Source organism: Macrobrachium nipponense, chromosome 9 (assembly GCF_015104395.2).
Source record: "Macrobrachium nipponense isolate FS-2020 chromosome 9, ASM1510439v2, whole genome shotgun sequence".
Lineage (NCBI taxonomy): Eukaryota > Metazoa > Arthropoda > Malacostraca > Decapoda > Palaemonidae > Macrobrachium > Macrobrachium nipponense.
Genome location: NC_061110.1, coordinates 56,679,419 through 56,705,662, shown reverse-complemented (window position 1 = coordinate 56,705,662; position 26,244 = coordinate 56,679,419). Strand labels below are relative to the sequence as shown.

The window sequence follows — 26,244 nt, the reverse complement described above, 5'->3', positions numbered from 1 at the left end:
GCCCTATGAAAGGATCCTTAATATCATTCTTTCTAGGTAAAATTAATCTAAAATTAACAGAGAAAAAACAAAAATTATAAGAAAATGTCAGTAAAACTGACTCGCTCACTCTTAAAAAGAAGTGTCGGTATGGCAATAGGGGCGAGTGGGAACACTACCACGAGACATTCACCAATTAGAACTTCCAATCAGAATCCCCACAAGAGAGAGCTGATACCAACGGCGATGCGGCCGCTACTACTACTACTAGAGGACGCCACGGACAACAGCGCCCCTAGCGGACATCCTTAATCTAAAAACATCTTGTCCTGCAGGGGTGGGTCAAACAATACAGGGTGGGTTTCATAGGGCGACACGAGCCAATCACCAGAAATAGATTTTTCCTTCGTCAAATCCCTTTTCTGGCTCAGCTCGTGTCGGCCTATGAAAAGAGTACCAGAGAAACAGACAAGATGGGAAAAAAGGAACAAATGAAAAGCAGTTGTAAAATGAGGGATATAATATAAGTAAATCAATTACAGCATATAAACCAAGTACTTAAGTCTAACTTATTCTAAACAGTAACATAAAAGAAAGTTAGTAATGTAAAGTACTTAAAATTACAGCAAACACAGTAAATTATAATAATGCAGTGTAATTTAACAAAATAGATTTGTTTACTTAGATAACTTATTTACAAAATATACAAACACATTGTGTCCTACCCTAGCATAAAAAAATAAGGTAGGTACACTGAAGTACATTATCAGTACAAAGTGTGGATGTCCCTAGCAAAAAAAATAAGGGACAATCCACTAATATGATTTCAGCGGCTAAGGCTAGGATATCCGAGTAGCATGGCGATAGGGTGAGGCATGTTGGATGAGGTAGGTAGAAAGGAGACCTGGATCTATACTACAACTACTATACAGTATCAGGAGAAACAATGTTTCCCGCTGCTACTGCTGAAATTTAAAGATTCCAAGGACTTTTATCTAATGACGTTTAAAGACTGTCGGAGATTTCCATCCAGTATACTTTTTAAGATCCTCAAAGTTCATATGTTGAAAGTAATTAATTGAGGTGGCTACTCCCCTGATGTCATGTGCTTTTGGGAATGAATCAGGATTGGCTTGTTAATGAAGTAAAGGATTTGCTGTCTAATACCTTTAACTGACAAAGTACCACCTTTTTCTCTCATGAAGAGAGGACCTGAGGATCTTGAGGATGTACGAGATAGAAAGGCTCTTAAAGTTGATACTGGGCAAAGAGAAGGGTCTTGCGGAAGTGGGATGACTTTCCAAGGGGCCCACCTTGCAAGAGGATCCTCATTTTTAGCCAAAAAACTACGATCCGGAGCAAGCAGAACTTCTCCTGAGGGGAGGAATTCCACATGACCCGCATCTCTGGATAGAGCCGACAGTTCTGAAATTCTAGCTCCTGACGCTAGGCTTAATAAGAATAATGTCTTTCTAAGAAGCATTATGAATGTACAAGACGAGTTGTCAGTATCTGAAGCTAGTTTGAGGACATCATTTAAGAACCATGAAACTGCAGTAGGCCTTGAGAAGGTCTAAGTCTAGCACAGGCTTTAGGAATAGACGTGAAATAAGGTTCAGTCAGATCTATCTGAAAACCTAACTGAAAGATCTTCTTCAAAGCCGATTTATGAGTAGTAATAGTGCTAGCTGCTAAACCTTTCAAAACAAGGATCTGAAAAAGGATATAGCTAGATTAACTGTCATGGTTGTAGTGTTCGATTCTTTCAGGAAGGATGCTAATTTTTAACAGCTGAGTCATATTGTCTAATAGTTTGACTCTCTCTTATCTGATTCTAGGAAGAGAATATTTTGTGGATCAATATTAGCATCTTTATTAGCCGCAAACTTCATGAAGTCCATAAAGTTAGGGTCTGAAGAATTCCTGAGGAAGCGAACACAGTCCTCATTTGTACTGATTGTGACAGCTTGGGATTGGGAATCCGTTGAGGTCGGAGACCCAATTCCAGAAGAAGAGGATACCAGTTGCTCTTGGGCCAGTCCGGTGCAATCAGAGCTACTATCCCTTGAAAGTCCTCAGCTTGCTTAAGACTTTCAAGAGGAGATTCACTGGAGGAAAAACATAAATTTTTCTCCACTGTCCCAATCTACGACAGGGCGTCCGTGGCATAAGCCAGAGGGTCCAGGTTGGGGGCCACATAGCAAGGGAGCTTGTGGTTCGCTTGTGAGGCGAAGAGATCTACTTGGAGACCTGGGACTCTCCGGCATACCACTGAATGACCCGTCGTCTAGGGACCATTCTGATTCCAGAGGGACTGACCGGGACAAAAGCGTCTGCTATCACATTTCTTACCCCCGCCAGGTGAGTGGCGGACAGATGCCATTTGTGTTTGTTTGCTAGGGCAAAGATGGCTATCATGACATGGTTCACATGCTTGGATTTGGACCCCTCCCCTGTTGATGCAATGAACTACCACTGCACTGTCCAAAAAACTAGCCTTAGATGAGACTTTTTCGGGGGAAGCAGTCTCTTCAAGGTAAGAAATACTGCCATTGCTTCCAGAACGTTTCTGTGGAGCTGGCGAAACTTGAACTGGAACCCAAGTACCCCTGAACCTGTTTGAACTGAGAATATCCCCCCCACCCGGACAGGGAGGCATCCGTGTGAATGGTTAACACTGGAAGGGATATTGAAGGGGTACCCGCTTGGCTAAGTTCTTTACTTTTGACCATGGACGGAGTTGATTGCGAAGGATCTGTGGAATTACTGACAAACTTGTCTCGAGATTTGGCGTTTGCTCTCGATCGCCAAACTCGATTTATATCTTTTAGTCTTGCTTTCAGGAGGATATCTGTCACCGAAGCAAACTGAAGGGACCCTAGGATTCTTTCCTGGCTTCTCCTTGATGTTTGTTTGCATTGAGAAATTGCCTGACAGATTTTGCTATTTCCTTCCGTTTGCCACTGGAATTTACAGATTGTGGGAAGACAAATTCCATTGGATTCCCAGCCACTTAAAACGAGACTCCGGGGTAAGTCTGGATTTCGTTTTGTTTATCTGGAACCCCAGATGTTCCAGAAAGTGAACTACCTTTTTGGTGGCTTTGAGACATTCCTCGACTGTTGGTGCCCAGATCAACCAATCGTCGAGGTATGCTGCTACCATGATTCCCTGAGTTCTCAATTGCTGCACAACCACTTCTGCTATTTTCGTGAATACCCTGGGGGCTACATTCAGACCGAAGGGCATCACTTTGAATGAGAATGTCTGATTTCCTAGCCTGAATCCTAGGAATGGGCGGAAGTGTCTGGCTATAGGGATATGATAGTATGCGTCTGTAAGATCGATGGAGCATGTGACGGCTCCACGCGGAAGTAAGGTCCTTACTTGCGAGAGGGGTAAGCATCTTGAACTTGTCGCAACGAATGAAGAGTTTAGCTTTGACAAGTCTAAGATTACCCTTCTTTTTGTTGAGCCTTTCTTTGGCACGCTGAATAAGCGACCTTGAAATTTTAGATGCTTGACTCTCGCAATAGCTCCTTTCTGAGGAGTTCCTCCGCATAATCTGTCAATTCCTTTGATGGTATTTGGCGGAATGATTTGATTGGAGGAGGATCTTTGATCCAACTCCAACCCAATCCTTTGGACACTATGCTCTGTGCCCAATTGCTGAACCCCCACCTGTGACGGAAGAGGAACAGCCTCCCTCCTACCTGGGGAGCCTCATTGTTGATGGGCGGGTTGACCACCACGCCCTCCTCTGAACTGCTTACTCCTTGTCGCCCTCCCTGCGCCGCCACGCTGGCGAAAGTAGCCTCTCGCCCTACCTCTCGATTGTCTGTTAAAAGGGAGGGTAGCCCTGACCTTCATACGTAGGGTTGAAGGCCGGCCGGCGAGAGTGCGTAGGAGGTCGAAGGTTGTGATTGAGGAGACAGCAGGAGGATGGGCTGGTTCTGCTTAGAAGTAGCAGGTTGTCCCTGTTGGGTAACCGGGACGGCCTGAACAAATTGCTGCTGTTGCTGGTGTTTCTGGTAAGGCTGGAACCTTTTACCAGACTTCTTTGGTTTCTTACCAGCAGTGGGGACGGATTCTTGCTTCCTCTTAGATGAAATACCCCACCTAGCTCTAAGGCTCTGGTTGAGCCTAGCCGCCTCGTGTGTACTTCATTACAGCGGACTCTGGGAAGAGATCCGCTCCCCACATGCTAGAAGCCAGGAGTCTATTAGGCTCGTGCCTAATAGTGCACTCCTGCAGAACGTGCTTTCGGCAATTCCTCCTAGCTTGGAAGAAGTCGAAAGCATCCGTCTGAACCGTCTGAAGCTGGGATTTGGCCAAGATCTTAAACAGAGGTTCCGTGCCATACGAGAGAGCAGCCATCTCTGTTATGATCAGCGAATTGAGGGACCTGCCAAACCTAGTTCGCGCGTCAAACTCCGCCTGAATCAAGGAATCAGGCAGCCTTGGGAGCTTTTCGCCGAACTGGTCCATGGCGAAGTCTGGTTTGAGCTTACCAAGCGTGAACGTGGCTGGCAAGTTCTCCCACAATTCTCCAAAAGCTGGGAAGAGCGGAGAAGTAGACTCCGCCTCCCTTAGCTGTGGCATGGGCTCATCCTTGAGGACTGCCTGAAGAGTCGTCTCTACTATTTTTGTAGCGAACGGAAGAGAAGCCTCCTCTTCCGTCGCAAAAATAGTGAAAGGACTCTTATAGGCCTGGAGCTTGGTGTTTGTACACTCCCAGTCCTCAAGGCAGTGAACCCATTCACGTTGAGCATGATCCTACTGTAGAGAACATTCTCCCTAGAGATCTTGTCTTCCCTAGTAAGCGCCGCTACGGTCAGCCTAGCATAGCCAATGAAAGGCTGCGTCAAACCCGGAGGATAAAACTCGAAGTCCTCAATCCTTCGAGTTCCACACTCCGGGATAGAGATCATACCATCCTTAAACGGAGCGTAAGCGGCTACTCTCCATGGGTTCTCCATAGAGAAAAGCTGGTAGTGAATCATATGGTGGAAGCTGGGTGAAAAATACCAGCACTTGTTACTGGGGAGACTGGAAGGGGGAACCTGAGAGAGCCCAGCTACTCGGTCCTCATTCTCTCTAACTCTGTTAGAGAGATCTTGGATGGACTGGCCCGATTGAGACAGAGTGCTCGACAGTTGTGCGAACATCTGTTCAAATTTTGTCCCCAGGGTGGGCGGAGACTTGAGAGCCGACCATCTCGCCCACCTGTTGCATCACCACTGCTGAGAAAGCAGTGGGATCAAAGGTGCTGGGTCCCGCTCCTCCAACCGGCGTTACCGGAGTGGATGCGGTGGAGGCCGGAGAAGGCATTGGCTCGGCGGAGCGCGCGAGCTTCTCCTTAGAAGACTTGCTTCTAGAGCTCTTCGAGTAAGAAGAGCTCGGCTTGGCCTTCACCGCGTCAGCGTAAGAAGTCGAAGACTTCTTAGCTGAAGAAGACGAAGACGACTTCTTAGAAGTCGTCTTAACTAGGGTCTTCGGTTCTCTCTGTCCCTTCACCTTTGGGGGTACAGAGAGAGCGGGTAGGGATCTCAGATCCCACAAAGCCTTGGAAAGAAGCACTTGAAGAAGGGACAGGAGAAGATCCAGGAGCGCCCAAGGAAAGACCTTGGGCGCCCGACACACCTACCTCAACCAACAAATCCTCCGCACCTACCGCCATAGGCTCAATGTTGAGGTCCAGGGTAGCGACGTCCGGGACCGACTCCTGTGTGGCTACGACCCCGAAAGATTGCTGCATCTCTTGCTGGATGGAGGCTATGAGAGGGGCTGCGGATAAGGGGTCAACATACCCTGTTGACTTGCCCCCGGGGAAGATCTGGACGGCCAGCTTCTTGTCTAAAATATAAGGCTGGCCTTTGGCGGCGTTCTTTCCGAAGCCGCCTACCCACGCTTTCAGGGTTGCAAGGGCGACCTCCCTCACACCAGACAGCCTGAAAGAAAAGGCGAAATGAGCTTCTAATGGCGGAACGGGGTTAACAAACTTATGTCTAAGAGTTTGTTAGTAAAATGATAAAGAAGTCTATAAACGACTTACCCCTCCACCAGCTGACTGACTAGGTCGTAGCAGATGGCGCAGGCTTCCGGTGCCAGACGATCAATTCGTTGTACGGCGTGGCACATGGAGCGTGAGACCTGCACTCATCGTGGCCGCAGGGGTCGTACAACGTCGCGTTGCATCCCAGGACCTGACAGTTGGTAGCCTGTAAGTGGAAAGATACATAAGTATCAGGAGAACACTTACAGCCTAACAGTTGCTCCGCTGGTGCCGGAGCGAGAAAGTTAGATTAAACCAGAGCCCCGCCATAATACGTGTGGTAGTAAAATGGTTGGTTGTCCTAGGCTACGGCGGAGACAAGAGATAGAATCCAACCAGGTGTGGTGGTAAAATGAAACCACGACGGATAATGGCGGGGATGGTATACATATGAATAATAAAATTAAACAAATCATCGTAAAATTAGGGTATATCCTTAAAAATAACAATAATTATCAAACCTTTCCCCACCCGTCTACTAGAAGAGTGCCCGGGTAAGAAGCAAGCTCCCTTCCGGTAGCGGGGGAGAGATGTAAGGATATAGTAGGCAAGCAACCGACCACTAGTAGTGACCACCCCGCCCGCTGGCGGAGCCAGTAATCTATAACCAAAGGTGCCCCGGCTGCGGCGGAAGGCTCCGTTCGTTATAGAAAGGGAAGGTGGCTGAGCAACTGGGGAAGGGGGGGGGGAGGGTCTCGGCGTAACACGGCGGGAGAGAGAGAGGGGGGGGGGGGTGGCCTACTCCTCCCCGTCCCAACAACTACCCGCTCGGAGACCCGGTACCCTATGAGTGGTCGCCCTATACCCCCGCTGGGAGGAACCCCTGGCCTCCTCAGAGAGAGAGGGAGGAAGGCAACTGAGGTTGTCATGACAACCAAGGGGTCCCCCAGCGCCTCCCTATACCTGGTAGGGAGGGAAGGGGAAGGGGAAGGTGCGATGGAACACGTGACCGCAAGTGGCCTAAGCCGCGAGCAACACAACCGTGGGAGGGCCACGTGAACCAGGCTGTACCAATACATGGGACATGCACCTAGGCTAGCCTAACACCCTAAATAGGACTAAATTTACACCGTAAAGATGGAAAAGACACTTTTAGTAGAAGAAAAAGAAGCCCAGGAGGAGGCAAACTGTTCCGAGGAACAGAAGCCTACTCGGAGCCAGCGATAGCCGATGAAGAGCAAGAGCCGGGATGCTGGGCTGGAACATAGAATAGCCCTAAATACCAAACTAAGAGAAATGGTAAAAGGGCTAACCTAGCTAAAACTCGATGTAAAAAACTACGAATGAACGTGATATAATAAGGCCCATAAGTAAATAGAAGTCCCCAGTATGGAGGACCGGGAATTCTTAACGAGGCAGCATGGCGCCGCCACGAGACAACCGGGAAACCGTATATGACCTATTAGAAGGAAAATACTGGTTCCCGGAAGACAAAAATACAGTAAAACATTACTTATGAGGCACTTAACTTAGCCGTTGCGATGGCAGAACGTTCCATGATGGATGGTGATATAAATCCTCGTGAAAAGGCACAAGCACAAGAAAATGCGTCCGAACGCTGGTGCTAATAATTAAGGATGTCCGCTAGGGGCGCTGTTGTCCGTGGCGTCCTCTAGTAGTAGTAGTAGCGGCCGCATCGCCCGTTGGTATCAGCTCTCTCTTGTGGGGATTCTGATTGGAAGTTCTAATTGGTGAATGTCTCGTGGTAGTGTTCCCACTCGCCCCTATTGCCATACCGACACTTCTTTTTAAGAGTGAGCGAGTCAGTTTTACTGACATTTTCTTAATTTTGTTTTTCTCTGGTAATTTTAGATTAATTTTACCTAGAAAGAATGATATTAAGGATCCTTTCATAGGCCGACACGAGCTGAGCCCAGAAATTTGTACATAGATGTTGGCAACACATTGTACTATTTTTAAGTTGTATCGATGCCATCAACCAAAGTGATGGAGTATGTGCGTACATACATACCCTACGCACACAAATTGCATTAATCTTTCAAGCTTTGAAAATAAAAAAATGATAAAATAGTTAAAATATAAATGAGAATAGCATAAAATAAAAATTTTAAAATGGAGTGTGTATTATAGGCTTCAGTGTAAATGATTCCTCTCTCTCTCTCTCTCTCTCTCTCTCTCTCTCTCTCTCTCTCTCTCTCTTCTCTCCTCTCTCATTACAAACATTCAGAGATACGATAAGATAGGGTCACAAGTTAAAATTGTGTTAGGAGTCTTCCCCTTTTCCACCCAAAAGTTCAAATTTTGCCATGCACACCTGTTCTGCCTGGTAGTAAGGATTTTTGCCACACAAGGAAGAAGAAAAACCTATTCCTATAATCCCCTCTCTATGATTATACTGGGTTTTCTTGTGATTTACTGTCATGTATTATTCTTACACTCACAAGAATACTCAAATACTCGTTCATACCTGTAAAATACTCCTACCTATTTCTTATCTTCTCGATTCACTTGTTCATTGTTGAATTCCCATTTTCAATATTTCCATTATCCATAGGAAATGTTTAGTATACATTCTTGTCAATAGATGGTGGTGTGCATTGTTTACATTATGAACTTCCAGTGTCAAATGCTGTGGCATGAATCTTTTTGTTTATTTTTTTTTACCTTTCTAGCATATAAAGTATGTAATTCTTTGTAACATTGCATGATTTAAAAATACAGTGAAAATAGTATAATATAATGCTCCCAAGTTAACTTGTGAATGTAAACATGACATATTTCAAAGTTTAATATATTGCTAAGTTTTAATAATTGCTCAACAAAAGTTATGCACTACATACAAATAAAAAATTAACTTACAAACAATTCAAGATATGAATGGCTGGCCGGAATGTAACTCGCTCGTAAGTTGGGTATTGAATGTACAGTACTTTACATATGCCTAAGTAAAATTGGGAAAAGTCATAAATATAAAAGTATTAAAAAAAGCTCTAGCAGATTCAGATGCCTGTCTACCCCTCTCCACCCATCCCACTGCATTCCCACCTCCTCCTAGCCAGGGAAACTGCTTCCCTACTCCACCCACTCTCTAAAACAGCCCCTTTTCTGAGGAGTTCCTCTACACACCCTTACTTCCCCTCATCTCCCATGGTGCCCAGCCATGCATACTCCCTCCAAACTAGGAAACTTCTCCAGGTTTTGACACCCCCAAAACTTTTCTCAGTCTTTTCATGAGTTTAAACACTTAACTCTCATTATGAGTGTAAACAATGTTACCAACATTTTCCTGAGGCCGTGCAGCATTACCAACCATTGGAGAATGGTTTTTCAAATGTTTTAAAATGAATAGATATTTATCTTTGGCTCCTGGTCTGGTGCTGTCAGATAATGTCGAGTGTCAAATAATGAAGGTCCAGATAATTGAGAGATTTCTGTAGATTAGAAAAATTATCAGACTGTCCAGCTTGAAAGTGACATTATATTTACTGATGGTACGAGTATTCTTATCTTCAAATTTTTTACTATTTGATTATCCCTATTGAAAATTTTTAAATTTATCACCAAGCAACTGACAACCATGGTTATAATTTTCACTCTTCATACAAATATATTTGGAAATCTGGAAAGTGCAAGGATATGATTCCATTAGCCCTATTAAGTAGTGTAGTAATAGTGTACTATTCGAGTAAAAAGCAGGTAGTCCCAGCTTTTCAAAATTAAAATATTTTCTTTTACCATCAACTGTAGGGAGAAACTTATTATTGATAAGGGTCATTAGTAATGTTAGAAATTTCTAGTAGTATTAGAAACATCTAGTAGTCTGGGATATCCTGAAGTAATACGAATGTGTGTATTTATTTTTATTTTGCATTTTTTTTTTAGGAATTATGTCTTCACACCAAACTCTTGGCTCCAGCCAACATGCCAATTGCTGACTTTCTGGCTAGGGCCCCAGAGCCACCAGCATTCATGGTCATACGTAATGCAGTACAATTATTAAAGGTAAGTTATGAAACAGTTTGTGTGCCATGTGGTAAGTTCATATTTTTTTCTGTAACGAGTTGCAGATGGTGGTTGCATTGTTGCTCTAGTGCATGATGGTAAAGGTAAGACTCCTCCATGTGCGTTAGATGCAGGTCCAAATATTTGGAAGTACAGTAGCAACTGACTGGAACTTAACTTTTCCTGTTCCACTAATATGCGCCTGAACTGATATACAGTACTCTGTTTATTTTAGTTGGGGCAAGATGTTAAGTTGGATTTAAGCATACCCACAGAGTTGAATTGGATGTATGAAGTGCAGTCCATCCACAAGTACCGGCTCTTTACTCAAGATGCAAGATTGAGGCTATATTGACCCTTAGATATTTTCACATCATGGTTGTTTTGTAGAGCTTCAGTGGATACTAATCAGGAGAGTTTACTTTCATGGATCAACCCACTTGTCTTTTTCCTTCCACTATAACTTCATAAGACTTGTTACACTATCTCCTTCATACATTTTACAAGTTCTTGAATTTGATAAGATTTACTATCAGTCACTATTGATAGTAAATTTTATGTTACTCATGAACTAATTTTGTTCTTTTTGTTTGTATGGTTTAATGTAGAAATGTAGCTATGTAGCTATTCCACTCTTATCCTTTAGCCCTTAAACGCCGAAGCGGTAAAATAAAAATCGTCTTCCGTGTGCCGGGGGGTTTCAGAGTGAGCGCGGAAGCGGACAAAATATTCTTTTCAAAAAATCACAGCGCACTTAGTTTTCAAGATTAAGAGTTCATTTTTGGCTCCTTTTTTTGTCATTGGCTGAAGTTTAGTATGCAACCATCAGAAATGAAAAAAATTATCATTATCATATATTAATAATGCGATATATGATAGTTCGGACGAACTTAAAGTTGACCGAATGTCGAAATTGTTTATATATTTTTTTTATATGCAAATATTTCGAAAATGAGAAATGCTACAACCTTCAAATATTTTTTGTTGTATTTTGCATGTTTTTGCGCACATTTTCATATATGAAACTATAAAACGCCTAATATGAAAAGGCACAAATATTAGGAGAATGCGACCTACACATTTCGGAGATTTGCGGCCGAGAATCGGCGCGCGGAGGGAAGAAAATAGTTTTTTTTTTTAAATTCACCATAAATCTAAATATTGTTCTAGAGACTTCCAATTTGTTTTAAAGTGAAGATAAATGATTGATTATTACTAGACTGTAAGAGTTTTATGTTACAAATACGTTTTGCGACCATTTCGGTTGAGTCAAAGTTGACCGAATGTTGTTTTTTTCCTATTTATCGTAATTTTTATGCCAATACGTATTTTGAAAATGAGAAATGCTACAACCTTCAAATATTTTTTTGTTGTATTCTGCATGTTTTTGCGCACATTTTCATATATGAAACTCTATAAAACGCCTAATATGAAAAGGAGCAAATATTAGGAGAATGCGATCTACTCATTTCGGAGATTTGCGGCCGAGAATCGGCGCACGGAGGGAAGAAAATAGTTTTTTTTCAAAAATTCACTATAAATCTAAATATTGTTCTACAGACTTCCAATTTGTTTTAAAGTGAAGATAAATGATTGATTATTACTAGACTGTAAGAGTTTTATGTTACAAATGCATTTTTCGACCATTTCGGTTGAGTCAAAGTTGACCGTACATAGTTTTTTTTCTATTTATCATAATTTATATGCAAATATTTTGAAAATGAAAAATGCTACAACCTTCAAATATTTTTTTTTGTATTCTGCATGTTTTTGCACACATTTTCATATATGAAACTCTATAAAACGCCTAATATGAAAAGGCACAAATATTAGGAGAATGCGACCTACGCATTTCGGAGATTTGCGGCCGAGAATCGGTGCGCGGAGGGAAGAAAATTTTTTTTTTTTAATTCACCATAAATCTAAATATTGTTCTAGAGACTTCCAATTTGTTTTAAAGTGAAGATAAATGATTGAATATTACTAGACTGTAAGAGTTTTATGTTACAAATGCGTTTTTCGACCATTTCGGTTTAGTCAAAGTTGACCGAACATAGTTTTTTCCTATTTATCATAATTTATATGCAAATATTTCGAAAATGAGAAATGCTACAACCTTCAAATATTTTTTGTTGTATTCTGCATGTTTTTGCGCACATTTTCATATATGAAACTCTATAAAACGCCTATTATGAAAAGGCACAGATATTAGGAGAATACGACCTACGTATTTCGGAGATTTGCGGCCGAGAATCAGCGCGCGGAGGGAAGAAAATAGTTTTTTTTCAAAAATTCACCATAAATCTAAATATTGTTCTAGAGACTTTCAATTTGTTTTAAAGTTAAGATAAATGATTGAATATTACTAGACTGTAAGACTTTTATGTTAAAAATGCATTTTTCGACCATTTCGGTTGAGTCAAAGTTGACCGAACGTAGTTTTTTTCCTATTTATCGTAATTTTTATGCAAATATTTTGAAAATGAGAAATGTTACATCCTTCAAATATTTTTTGTTGTATTCTGCATGTTTTTGCACACATTTTCATATATGAAACTCTATAAAACGCCTAATATGAAATGGCACAAATATTAGGAGAATGCGACTTACACATTTCGGAGATTTGCGGCCGAGAATCTGCGCGCGGAGGGAAGATAAAAGTTCTTTTCAAAATTTCATCATAAATCTAAATATAGTTCTAGAGACTTTTAATTTGTTTTAAAGTGAAGATAAATTATTGAATATTACTAGACTGTTATGTAATTTGCTTACCCAAAAATACCAATATATATATATATATATATATATATAATATATATATATATATATATATATATATATATATATATATATATGTTTTTTTTTTATATATATATATATAATATATATATATAATATATATAGTAGTATAGTATATATATATATATATATATATATATATATATGTGTGTGTGTGTGTGTGTTTATATATATATATCTATATATATATATATATATATATATATATATATATATATATATATATATAATATATATATAGTAGATAGATAATATATATATATATATATATATATATATATATATATATATATATATATAACATTATTATATTACTTTTTCGATTCTGGTACGAATACATAAATAAAAGGAATGCAGGTGACACTTTTCTTTTCGCATACAATGAAATGTCTTATTATTATTTTATCATGCACAGATACGGATATATAAAAACTTGTAATAAATATAAAAATAAATATAAAATAAATGCAGAATACTCACTCGTAATCCTGACTCTTCGTTCTATTCTTGTTTTCTCCCTCCTCCATTGAAGAGTCTTGCATTTTTTTCCTCTCGACATGAAGAGAGGATGGGCCCGGCATCCCCGTGCGCCCTCCGCTGTCGTTTTATGAGGCACACTCCAGTACAAGACCGTACTGTGGTATTACGGTACGACAGAAGAACCGGGTGTCTCTCCTTCTGCCATTCATATGGCACACCCGGCACCGTTTCTGCCTGCGCCCTTCTAGGACCTCCAGTGTGTGATCCCCTGGCTGCAGCCGACACACAGGGTCCACTACCCGACGAGAAGCGGTGATGGCGGGGCCGGCAGTAAGAGGGGCGTTGTCAGCAGGGGCGTCGGCAGCAGGGGCGTCGGCAGTAGGGATGTCGTTAGCAGGGGCGTCGTCAGCAGGGGCGTTGTCAGCAGGGGCGGCGGCAGCAGGGGGGGTGGCAGGTTGACCGAAGTTGGCCCTCCTATCTGCCCTTTCCTGTAGGGGCAGATCTGCAGCTTGGGGCAGGGGGTCAGTGATGGAAGGCCACTCATCGGGACTGAAGTTGATGAGGGCATTCCCGGCTACCTCGAGGAACTGTATGTGGGACAACCTCTGAAGATTGTCACCGCGGTACCCACAGTAGAGTATGTAGGCATTTTGGAGGGCCAACTGAAGGATGTATTTGAGGAGCTTCTGTGTCCACCTCCTGGTTCTCCTGGTGAAGGGGTAATACTGGATGAGCTGATCAAAGAGATCAACTCCTTCCATGTGCCTATTGTAGTGCCCAATGATGGTAGGCTGCTCGACATGAAACTGCTCAAACACAACTCGGCCCTGTCGACGTGTCTTCTTCCGCTGTACGATCTCCTCTTGGATGGGTTTATGACTCCTCGTAATCATGGGGACGAGTCGGACCCCCTTCCAACAGATGACGAAGACAGCGCCCTTCCGCCGCCACTCTGTCTCTCCTCTTGCTAGGTGCTGCGGATGGCTAGCGTACCTCTTGAGGGAATTCGGGACCCCACGCACCAACCGAAGGGTACCACTGACGTGCACACCTGCTTCATACAGTTCCTGGGCCAGGGATACCAAGTTATAATAATTATCCATAAACAGGTGATATCCCTGGTTACAGAAACATTCCACAAGACTGAATACAGTGTCATGCAGCGTGGAGAAGACCCCGGAATACACTGAAAAGTCCACAACGTATCCAGTGTTGGACTCGGTAATAAAAAAAAATTTCACTCCATATTTCTTCGGCTTCTTGGGGTTATACACTTTAATGCTCAGACGTCCTTTGTAAGGCATCATCCCTTCATCCAAAGAAGGTTCTTTCCAGGAACCACGAGAATTCTACACCGTTCACGAATGTATTCCAACACTGGGCAGATTAGGAGGAGGCGATTGCTGTTATTCAGGGGTATGGCCCTTCGGTTGAAGGCGTTGAAATACCTGTCCAACGCCAGGAAATTATCACGAGACATAACGCCGGGCACATTGGGCGTACTTAAAAAAAATTTCCGCCTTCAATATTGCCTGACGTCGGCAGCAGGCATCATACCAAAATAAATGTGGAGCCCCAAAAAATGCGCCATGTCAATGAGATTGCAACCCCGCCAATTATACGACAATGTCGTGCGTAATTCATAACGGCAGTACCTATCGTAGTCCACCGTCTCTTCTACCAGGTACTCCAGCAATCAATTACTTTCATTTTGCAACAACGGGAAGTCTCTAGCACAATATTTTGATTTATGGTGAATTTTTGAAAAAAATTTATGTCCGCGCATTACGAATTGAGGCATCATTTTGGGATAATATTTTCTCTGTGTTGCTTTGATCATTTTACAATTTGTTATATACCAAAATCATCGCAATTTAGTTTACAATACAACGAAAAAAATTAACTCATTAGCTTTAACCGTTTTGCTCACAGCACGATTTGTATACAATTATGAAATTTTTTTTCATGCTGTCATATATTCCAATATTTATATATGATAATGATATTTTTTTCATTTCCGATGGTTGCATACTAAACTTCAGGCAATGGAAAAAAAAAGGAGCCAAAAATGAACTCTTAGTCTTGAAAACTAAGCATGCTGTGATTTAAAAAAAAAAAAAATTTTCCGCTTCGATGCTAACTCCTGAACGCCGCCAGCTTACGAGAGACACTTTGGGAAATAGCGGCTCGTCGTTTAAGGGTTACCATATCCTCAGTAGCCTTTATCCATGCCTTGACCATTCATCTAGGAATATCCTGTTGATGGGCTGGAAGGTCAGTAGTAACGTAGTAATAAATGTTCTCAGATTCCAAGTATCAGAAACACTGACAACATCTAGGAGTAACGTCATACATCTGTTTGTCATTGGATTACAGACAAAAGGAAAACTACTTTGGAATCAGGGTCAGCTTAAGAATGGTGTGACTGCAGAGAAGTATGAAAAAATACTGACCAATGTAATTTTTCAAAAATAGAAAGGACAGACCACTTGAAGAATTATAACCTAAACTTCAATGTCTTCACTATTGATAGTATGTTGTTGCATAAGAAGGGTATGTGGTCTTGCTTGCTATTGAATCAACTATTTTGGGTATCCTGTAGTTTTACCGGGAAGTTACTGACCTATTTTGTGACTCCTTGTTAGGAAATACTACTTTTGCTGGTCATATACAAGGTATAGTTATTTGTATAGAAGCAAAGAAAGAAAAAATTGTGCTGCAGTTCTTTCTATACATAGCTTTCTATGGTTTATATTGATCTGAATTTTTTATAATCAGTATTTCAGAATTAGACAGCCCTTACAAAAATGGTTGCTGCCATTTTGAAAGGATTTTGTTAGACTTTTGAGAGATTTAGTAAAAAATATTTGTCAGATTTTGAAAAAACATTTGTTTGATGACAATCTGGATATTTTTTTATTACAGATTTTAACAAATGTTTAGATAATGACAACTCTGATCCTTTTTTTTAAAGAATGCAGTAAGTAGCCATCTCTAGTCAGTTTGAATTGTAAATATTCTTTTTATATTGCAGAGTATGGATGCTTTAGATGGATGGGAAGATGTAACAGAATTGGGTCATCATTTGCTTGATTTGCCTTTGCCTCCCCGCTTAGCCAAGATGGTGATAACAGCAACAGTGTTGAAATGTCTGGATCCTGTGCTTACTATTGCAGCATGCCTTGCCCATAAGTAAGTAATGTAGGCTGTTATTATGGGTAAAGTTATTATTGAATATATTTCCATTGAGACAAAACCGGTAGATCTAAATGTTAATCAAAGTGTGAAAAAAGGGATTTTGACGTAGGAAAAATCTATTTCTGGGGGAAGACCTGTGTCGCCCTATGAAAAATCCCTGTTATTCATTTTTCCCAGTATAAATAGCTCTTACGTATACCAGAGAAAAAAGCTAACAAAGTTATGCTGAGGTTACTACCCCCAGCGCGATCACCCAAGGGGTGTCGGTATAGAATAGGGGCGCTGTGTTACCACAGACCACAGGGTTTCTGCCATTTAGATGATTCCCTGTCAAAATCCCTCTCTTTTGGTGTGATTCGTTACAACGGAATCCCACTACTCTTCCCCACTCGCCACTATTACTACTACCCCAGCGCCAACTTGCATTCCTGATTAGATCTACAAACTTGGATTAGTCAGGGTGGGAAGAAATGTTAATAGGGCCAGGGTTCATAGGGCGACACAGGTCTTCCCCCAAAAATAGATTTTTCCTACGTCAAAATCCCTTTTCTGGTGTCGACCTGTGTCGCCCTATGAAAACATACCAGAGAATGCTATACAAGTTTGAGTATAAAATATATAAAACCAGGTTAATGATATTTAGAGTAAGAATTATTAATATTTTTACTATTTAATCTTAACATTATATCTTAACTTACTCTTAGTATTATATCTCAACTTATTATTTGTAAGAAATAATTTCTTAATATATCAATAACCATAATATTAATACATATACAATAACAAAATTGTACAAAATATGAAGTTATTGATCTCGAACATGTATCATACAGACCAATCAAAGTAATATACTAATACTCAATAGCAATGTTAATTACATACATATGTGTAATATTATATACTAATTCGGTAACGGGATCGACAACAAACGTTTCACCCGGTCCGGAAACAAGGTATAGTGGGGAGTGTAAGCGAGTCATGCAGGTAGAAGGGTCATGCAGAGGGAGATAGTTAACGGAATAGTCTATTCAAAGGTTTCTAAGGAGAACCATCAGCCTGTTCTTCAGGAACCACCACAATACCAGCTGCCACTATTGAAAATTCAAGGGCCTGTAAAAAAATTTTAAAAATAGTGGCGCTTGAGCAACTTTGGGGACTTTCAACCTGTGTACTTTTTTAGGTCTTCAACTTCATATTTTGAAAATAATTAGTTGAGGTGGTCACTGCTCAGATACCATGGACATGTGGAACTGAATCTAGGTTGGCTTGTTTAATAAATAAATAAAGAATCTGTTGTCTAATTCCTCTTAAAGTTATCGTACCCCCTTTTCCACTAATAAAAGAGAGCACATTGTTATTTGAGATGTTCTGGTCATAAATGTTTTAAGTGTATGAACTGGACATAATGATTCGTCTTCTGGAGGAGGAATAATTTCCCAAGGAGTCCTCCTATTCTGTGGATCCTCATTCTTTGCTAAAAATTATCTATCTGGTGAAAGTAAAACTTTCCCAGATTGAAGGAATTCCACGTGTCCTGGATTTCTAGAAAGTGCTGATAATTCAGATATTCTAGCACCCGAGGCCAGAGCTACTAAAAACAATGTTTTTCTTAGTATTGCTGCATAAGAATAGTTATCATTATCGAAATATGATGCCAGTTTAAGCTTAGACATCATTTAAGAACCATGATATCGATTGAGGACGGTTGACCGGTCTCAAACGAGCACATGCTTTTGGAATAGATGAGAAGTATGTGTCTGATAAATTAATATCGAAACCTATTTGAAAATCTTTCTTAGGGCAGATTTAATTGTGGTAATAGTACTGGCGGCTAAGCCTTTCTCATGTAATGATCTAAAGAAAGAAATTGTAAGATTCTTATCCATTTCTTGTACATTGTTACCATTTAAAAACAGCTAGTTTTTTAACTGTTGGGTCATATTGTCTAATTGTAGAATCTATTTTATCCGATTCTACAAATAGAACGTTTAACGGATCTACATTCGTTTCATCTTGCGCCGCAAACTTTATGAAGTCCATAAAGTTAGGGCATTCAGAATTCTTGAGGAAGTTGACACAGTCCGCGTTTGTACTGTCTGTGTTAATTTCGAGGATGGAGTCTTTTGAGGTTTGAGTTTCATCTCCATGATAAGTGGGTACCAATTGCTCTTCGGCCAATTGGGTGCCACTAGTGCCAACTGGCCTTTGAATAATTGTAGCTTGTGAAATACCTTCAATAGGAGGTTCACTGGTGGAAAGAGATAAATCCTTTCCCACCTGTTCCAATTCAGAGACATTGCATCGATCGCGAAAGCATTGTTGTCTATGTTGGGAGCTACAAAGCAGGTCAGCTAATAGGAATATTGTTATCATTACATGATTCAATTTGTTGGATTTGGGACTTCTTTTGTTTATGCAGTGGACGACTGCAAGGCTGTCCGATACAACTTGAATGTGGATCTTCTTGGACGGTTGTAATTTTCTCAATGTCATGAACACTGTCCCTCGAACTTTCTTGAGGGGAGAATATCCCTCCCAGCCACTCAGGGATGCATCTGTGTGGATGATCAAAGATGGGGGAGGAAATTGAACGGAACTGATTTGGATAGGTTCTGTTGTTTTGTCCATGGAACAAGTCTCAGAATGTCTGGAATTCTTAAAACTTCGTCTCTGAGTTTGAGACTGGCTCTTGATCTCCAGACCTGATTGATATCTTTTAATCTGGTTTTCAATAAGACATCTGTCACTGATGTAAATTGAAGGGAGCCTAGGATTCTCTCCTGTTCCCTTCGAGATGACCGTCGTTTTGTTACAACGCGTTTTATAGCTTTCACTATTTCTTTGACCTTTTTGGGTGGCAGAGATAGCTTGTGTTTCTTCAGGTCCCACTGAATTCCTAACCATTGAAACTGGGATTTGTGGAGTCAGTTGGATTTGGCCATATTCACCTGAAATCCTAGAAATTTTTTAGAAATTTTTAGAACTTTGGATGTTGATCTTCGACATTCTGCTTCGTTGTCTTCCCAAAATAACCAATCGTCCAGGTAGGCTACTAAAAGCGTCCTTTCTTGCCTAGCCTGAATCCTAGGTATGGAGAGAAGTTTCTGGCTATTGGAACGTGGTAGTAAGCGTCTGTAAGATCTATAGAGGTGGTGACGGCCCCATGGGGAAGTAAGGTCCGTACCTGTGAAATTGTCAGCATATGGAACTTGTCGCAGTGAATGTAGGAATTCAGCCGAGACAAGTCCAGGATTACTCGTCTTTTGTTTGAGTCCTTCTTTGGGACACTGAACAATCGTGCTTGGAATCTTATGCTCTTCACCCTCTTATGGCACGTTTCTGAAGAAGATCCTTTGTATATTCTAAGAGGTCCTCTGTTGGTTTTTTGAAAGAAGTTGACTGGAGGGGGAGGGCCCTTCTCCCACTTCCAGCCTAGACTTTTGATATTAAACTGTGGGTCCATGGACTGAAGGTCCATCGGACCATTGAACAAGTTACAGTCTCCCCTACCTGGGAGATTTTACTGGTTGGAAACTGGTCTAGTTACTCTACCTCCTCGGAATCCTCTACCCTTGACTCCGCCTCGCAGTCTGGAGCCTCTTCTGGTTCGACTACTCCCAGCATGTCTGCTATATGTACGAAAGGCACCTCTCGTCTCATATGCAGGATTATATGCTGGGGAAGCCACAACTTGCGATGAAGTCGAAGGTTGAGGTTCCGAGGATGGCTGAACCAATACATATTGTTGTGGTGGTGTTACCTTTGAGGTGGACGGCACTGCCTGCATATATCCATGAGGACGGGCCGTCTGGTAAGGGTTATACCTTCTCGCCTTCTTTTTTAGGTGCTTGTTGATGAGGAGACACATCAAATTGGCGTTTCGTAGGAAGACCCCACCTCACTCTCAGACTTTGGTTAACCCTAGCTGCTTCGCGCAATATGGAATTTATCTCCTCTTTGGGGAAGAGGTTTTCTCCCCAAATGGATGATCTAATGAGCTTATTGGGTTCATGTTTGACTGTAGCTCCAGCCAAAACATGTTTCCTACAAGCCCTTCTTGCACTTGCGAACTCAGTCAGGTCTGATTGAAGAGTCTGTAAAAGACTTTTCGTTAAGACCCGAAGGACTGGTTTGTCTTCGTATGTTGTGGCTAACAACTCCGCCGAGGTGACGGAGTTGATAGTCCTGGCTAACTTTGTCCTTGCCTCAAATTCACCCTTGATCAAATGTCCGGGGAGTTTGGGCAGTCGTTCGGAGAACAAGTCCGAAGCACAATCCGGTTCTAGTTTACCAGCCATGAACGTTGCCGGAGCATTTACCCAAATGTCTGCTCCTGAGGGCAAGAGCAAAGATGTTGGCTCTGTTTCCCTCAGGGCTGGGACTGGTTTGTCATCATAGATTGCTTGCAATGACAACTCCGCCACCTTGGTTGTACATGGTGACGGAAGACCATCTGGGGTAACAAACATTGTATACTTTCCCTTGTGCGGTGTCAATTTGGTATTGACACAATTCAGTTCTTTTAGGAAACGGACCCAGACAGCTTGGGCCTGTTCCCTGGGAAAGATCACTGTTTCCTTTGGTACTTTGTCTATTCTGACTAGCGCATGTTGTGCTAGTCTGACAAAGCCCGGGAACGGAAACTTCATACCGGCTGGGAATAGCTCGTAGTCCTCTATTGGTCATGTTCCACACCCTTCTATAGTCAATCTTCCTTCTACGAAGGGAGCATTTAAGGCCAACCTCCAAGGGTTTTCCTTATTGAAGGGGGGAAGCTTTGAAGTATCTGGAACCATCATTGATAGAGCTGGTGTTCCGGATCTAAAGAGGCCTGAGAGCATCTCCTCAATGGGCTTGATTCTCTCAGTCAATGACGAGAGAGCCTGGTTTGAGATGTTCGGTGTTGATCTAAGGCGTGCATCTATCCTCTGATCTACTACTCCACTAATCCTAGCTAACAGCTGGTTAGTGAAGGATTCAGGGTCGAAGAACTGTTCCGCCGCCCTTGGGACTGACCCTGTACCTTCGGTAGGGGAAGGATTTGTGGCAGCAGGCTGAATGACAGATGATGTCGACGGTTGTGACACCGAAGACGACTCATTCGCCGCTGGCGGAACAGAGTTGCTTTTCTTTTTTAAAGTCTTCTTGACTTTAGGAATAACCAACGGCATTCCTTGTTCTTTAACGGGTTTCGAAAAACCCTTAAAGGATGGAGTTGAAGAAAGGGAAGGAGAAGGATGGGAACTCGCCCCACTTACCTCCCCACCTACCTGGTCCTCCGTGACCATCGGCTCAACGTTGAGGTCGATCACCGCCACTTCTTCCGTAAAGTCCTGCTTCTCCCCTAAAGCGGCCGTCGTCTCAATGCGGATAGCTTCAATGAGGGGTTCGGCAACATCCCTAGGCACTGCAGTTGTGAAGGTGGCGCCTGGAAAGATCATTTTGCAAAGGCCAGCATCCAAAACATGGGGCCGGCCTTTTGGTGCGTTTCTGCTGAACCCCGCCACCCACTTGCGTAGGGACGCCCTCGCGCCGTGGACGATCGACTTGTCCGCCTGTAAGGCAATCTTTGTTTTAGTGGCGGACCAGAACAATATACAAATCACCTTACTATATTCTTAGTATATAAGATAATTCTGTAACATCCTTACCTGTTCATCAGTCAACAACAAAACAAGCTCGTAACAGACGGTACAAGCGTCCGGGTGCCAGGCCACGTAGTCATCCAAGGCTACCGCACAATTGGAGTGCGAACGACATACTACGTGGCCATAGTCATTGCCTAGTGACGCGTGGCATCCCTCAGCCTGGCAACGGACCACCTGTAATGCGAAAGACTCAATGAGTAATCTTCCTTTTGATGGTTTATTGTTAGACCATTGACAAAATATTTCGTAGCCGAAATATTTCGTTTTTAGGGATACAGGACAGGTATTTTCTAGAAAAACCATGCATTTTATTTATTGGCGAAGTATTTCGTTGCCGAAACATTTCGGCGTACCGAACTATTCCGTTGTCAACTGATTAGTAATTATTAATAATCAGGTCATAAAACTTGTAAGCTTTGTAAGCGAAATATTACGTTCCCGAAATATTCCGTGTCGACGTATATATGCCTTAATTTTTTCAGATGTTCTTAACTAGATTGTCGAGAAATACTTCGTTGCCGAAGTATTCCGGTATCGACTATCTTATAATATTAGCTTAGTCTAATAATGCTTATATTAAATATATGCTTATCTAGGTTGTCGGGGAAATACTCCGTTGCCGAAGTATTCCGTTAACGACTTAATATTAAGTAATTTACTACTAAGAAGCTTAGTCTGGTAATACTTATAGTATTTATACATTTCATGAATTTGTCGGCGAAATACTTCGTGAAGTATTTCGTTACCGATCTATGTAATAAGACTGACAAATTTTTCAAGCACAATAGTATAGATTGAAATTTCCAATTAGCATGTAATTCCGACACTCGAGCTGCGCCGGCACTCCCCGGAGTGTTAAGCATTTTTATCTGAATAACCCTACATATTTCACTTGAAACTATCTGCCTTTGCTTTAATTGTTTTAATTCTCATTTGGCTACAACAATGCTGCCTATCTTTATAGTTTCAAATCTTCAGGGTTAAGGGGGCCGGCCGTAACCCCTATATATGGTGATATAGGGCGAAAAATGCAAAGTCATGAAAAAATTCATGGAGCTTCATATGGCATTTGAGAATATGTATACAAAATATTTCGTCAAAATTCCTCTTACTTTCGTAGTTACAGGGTAATTAGTAAATATAACTCAATAAACCTAAAATATTCATCCGTACAAGAAAATGCAATATTTCTTCTGTTATCGTAAATTTTGATAATTATTGTCAAAGAAATTGTGAGAAATGGCATCTGTAGAGATTCCATAGCTCGCAGAAGCGAGTATCTGGTTCAACCATGATCAGTAGGACCACAGACTTCAAGTAGACTAAACGTTCGAGTTTCACCTCGTGACATTCGCTTGCTTTTACATATGCTTATCTAGTAAACGCGCCAGTCTTGCCTGAAGCACACGTCACACTGTCCCCCAGGCTACAATCTTTGAGCAAAGGGATCTTAATTTATGATAAATAACATAGTTTTGGTTTATTAATACCCAAAAAGGAATATGAAATTCATAATAATCTTGATTTATTAACATTGTCTTTGTAAAAAGAGAGTACAACTTCGAATTTCACCTCTTGACATTCTCTTGTTTATTTTTGTTTCGGCAAGAATTCATCATGCCAAAACGGAAAATACTAGGAAAACATCTAGCTAACATACAGAAGAAGAAAATTCGCTGTAATAAGCCGAGTTAGTGAAGGAGAGAGAGAGTTGCATAGGAAGGAGTGCCCCGTCTTGCCTGACGCAGTGCCCCAAGCTACGATATATGAGCAAAGGGATCATCATTTATGATTAAATTATGATAAATAAAATAGTTTGGTTTATTAATACCACAAAAAGAAATATACATTCATAATAATCATTATTTATTAACATTGTCGTTATAAAAATACGAAGAAAAACTTTGAACGCCCGTATCTCAAAACTATACTTATTGACCTTCAAAATCTATCTTCTCACTTAGTTTTAAAGCTATAACATTGGAATTTGGTATATAACTCAGAAAGACATTATAGAACAATCAAATAGAGCCCTTTTTCCAATTTCTGTTTTGTCTTTTTTTTATAAATTTTTTTCTTCTGATTTATAGGGTTTATTTTTTTACCATATTGAAAAATTCATATCTAGCAAAAAAATGACTTTTAGAAAAAAAACTTCCGATTCGATTGGAGGTCTACATCAGGTCTATATATGGTAGTAATCCTAGGTCTTAATATTAAATATCAAGGGAGGAGATAGAATTTGAAAAATGGTTATTTTCGGGATAAATCGCCCTGGTGTCAAAAACCGAAGGTCAGAGGCGAATATCATATGCGGTTTGGAGATGTCCCAAGTCACCTTATTAAGTGGTATGAATATCAAAGTCCTGTCCTTAAAAAAAGGATTTTGACGTAGGAAAAATCTATTTCTGGGCGATGGGTTCGTGTCGCCCAGTGAAATAATCCTTTAGTTAATTATTTCTAAGGTAAATGAGCTAACAAATACCAGAGAAAAATAAATAAAAAAGATGTCAGTATAACTGACTCGCTCACCCAAATAAAAGAAGGGTGTCGGTATGGTAACTGGGGCGAGTGAGACCACTACCACGAACTTCTTGCCATTTAGAATTCTCCCACACCAAAATCCCCAACTGAGAGAGCCGACCCACAGGTCGAGGCGGCAACTACTACCACTACACCCCACGCCACGCCGACTGCCGCGCCTCTGGTGGCCATCCTGAAGTTAGCAAGCAATCTTGGGCGACAGGGCAGGGGCAGGGTGAGATTTCACTGGGCGACACGAACCCATCGCCCAGAAATAGATTTTCCTACGTCAAAATCCTTTTTCTGGGGCTCAGTTCGTGTCACTGCGTGAAAATAGTACCAGAGAAATAGCACATGATTGAAATAAATAAAAGGGTCTCAATAAAACTAAAAGTAACCTAGAATAATATAATTAGAGAATAAGGTATATACAAAAATAACAAAACCAAAGAGGACTTACTAGAAATATGTACAAAAACTTAAATCTAAACATATTTCAACTTATTCTCTAGGCATGAGTTATGAAATTACATAAGTAAAAATTGACTTATTATTTAAGAATTAGTAATTCATAACAATACAAATCTTTAAAGAATATATACAAGGCAGGAGTGTGGAATTTGGTCCCCTTCTCTTTAACACTAAGAGGCCAACATTAGAATAATGCAAATATATACAACATGAAACATAAACAATGAAATTCTTATTTTCTTAGGAAAATAAAGAACTTCACACCACATACAAAAAAACAATTGAAAATACAGATTCCCCCCGTAACTATGGGAGAGGCGTACCAGACCCCCGCGAATAGCCAGAATCAGTGAACAGTTGAAACCCCAATGAAAAGCATAAAACTATTTTGTTTGTTAAAACTCAAGAAAAACCCACTCAAAATTTTTTACATGGTTTTTTAAATTGTTTTACCACAAAAATTGCATTTAATAATGAAAATGATAAAAACATGAATTTGTGGATATTTCTCAGAAAAATACTAATACATAATAGGAAAATTTTATGCAAATAATAGGTTTATATGTTCCAGAAAGGGATCCACGAATACAGTGCTGTTCACAGTGTGTGACTGTATATATATCTATATCTGTATCCATATATATATATATAATATATATATATATATATATATATATATATATATATATATATATATATATATGTGTGTGTGTGTGTGTGTGTGTGTGTGTGTGTGTGTGTGATATAGATATATATATATAGATATATATATATAGATAATCTATATATATATATATCTATAGATATATATATATATACTATATATATATCATATATATATATATATATATATATATATACTATATTATAATATATATATAGATATATATATATATATATATATATAATATAATATATATACACATTATTCGAGCTACAATTGTTCTTTAATATCTAATCCACTCTACCTCAGAATTGATATATTTTCATATATGTACCGAAGGGGAATTGTTTAGTTGATAATAATTTCATCCCCTCATGGGATCGAACCACCGTCCAGTGGATGGGAATGAAATCAGAACGGACAGTAACGTTATCGAGTTGGCCGACTCGATAACGTCACTGTCT

At 40.7% G+C, this 26,244-nt stretch overlaps 1 protein-coding gene across 1 annotated transcript in view; it reads left to right on the top strand.

The window, feature by feature from the left end:
* LOC135218331 (3'-5' RNA helicase YTHDC2-like) overlaps window positions 1–26,244 on the top strand; it is a 789,914-nt gene that overhangs the window by 517,648 nt on the left and 246,022 nt on the right. The window contains 2 exon segments of the mRNA XM_064254560.1: window positions 9,878–9,997; window positions 16,311–16,468. Coding sequence (XP_064110630.1) covers window positions 9,878–9,997; window positions 16,311–16,468 — 278 coding nt within the window.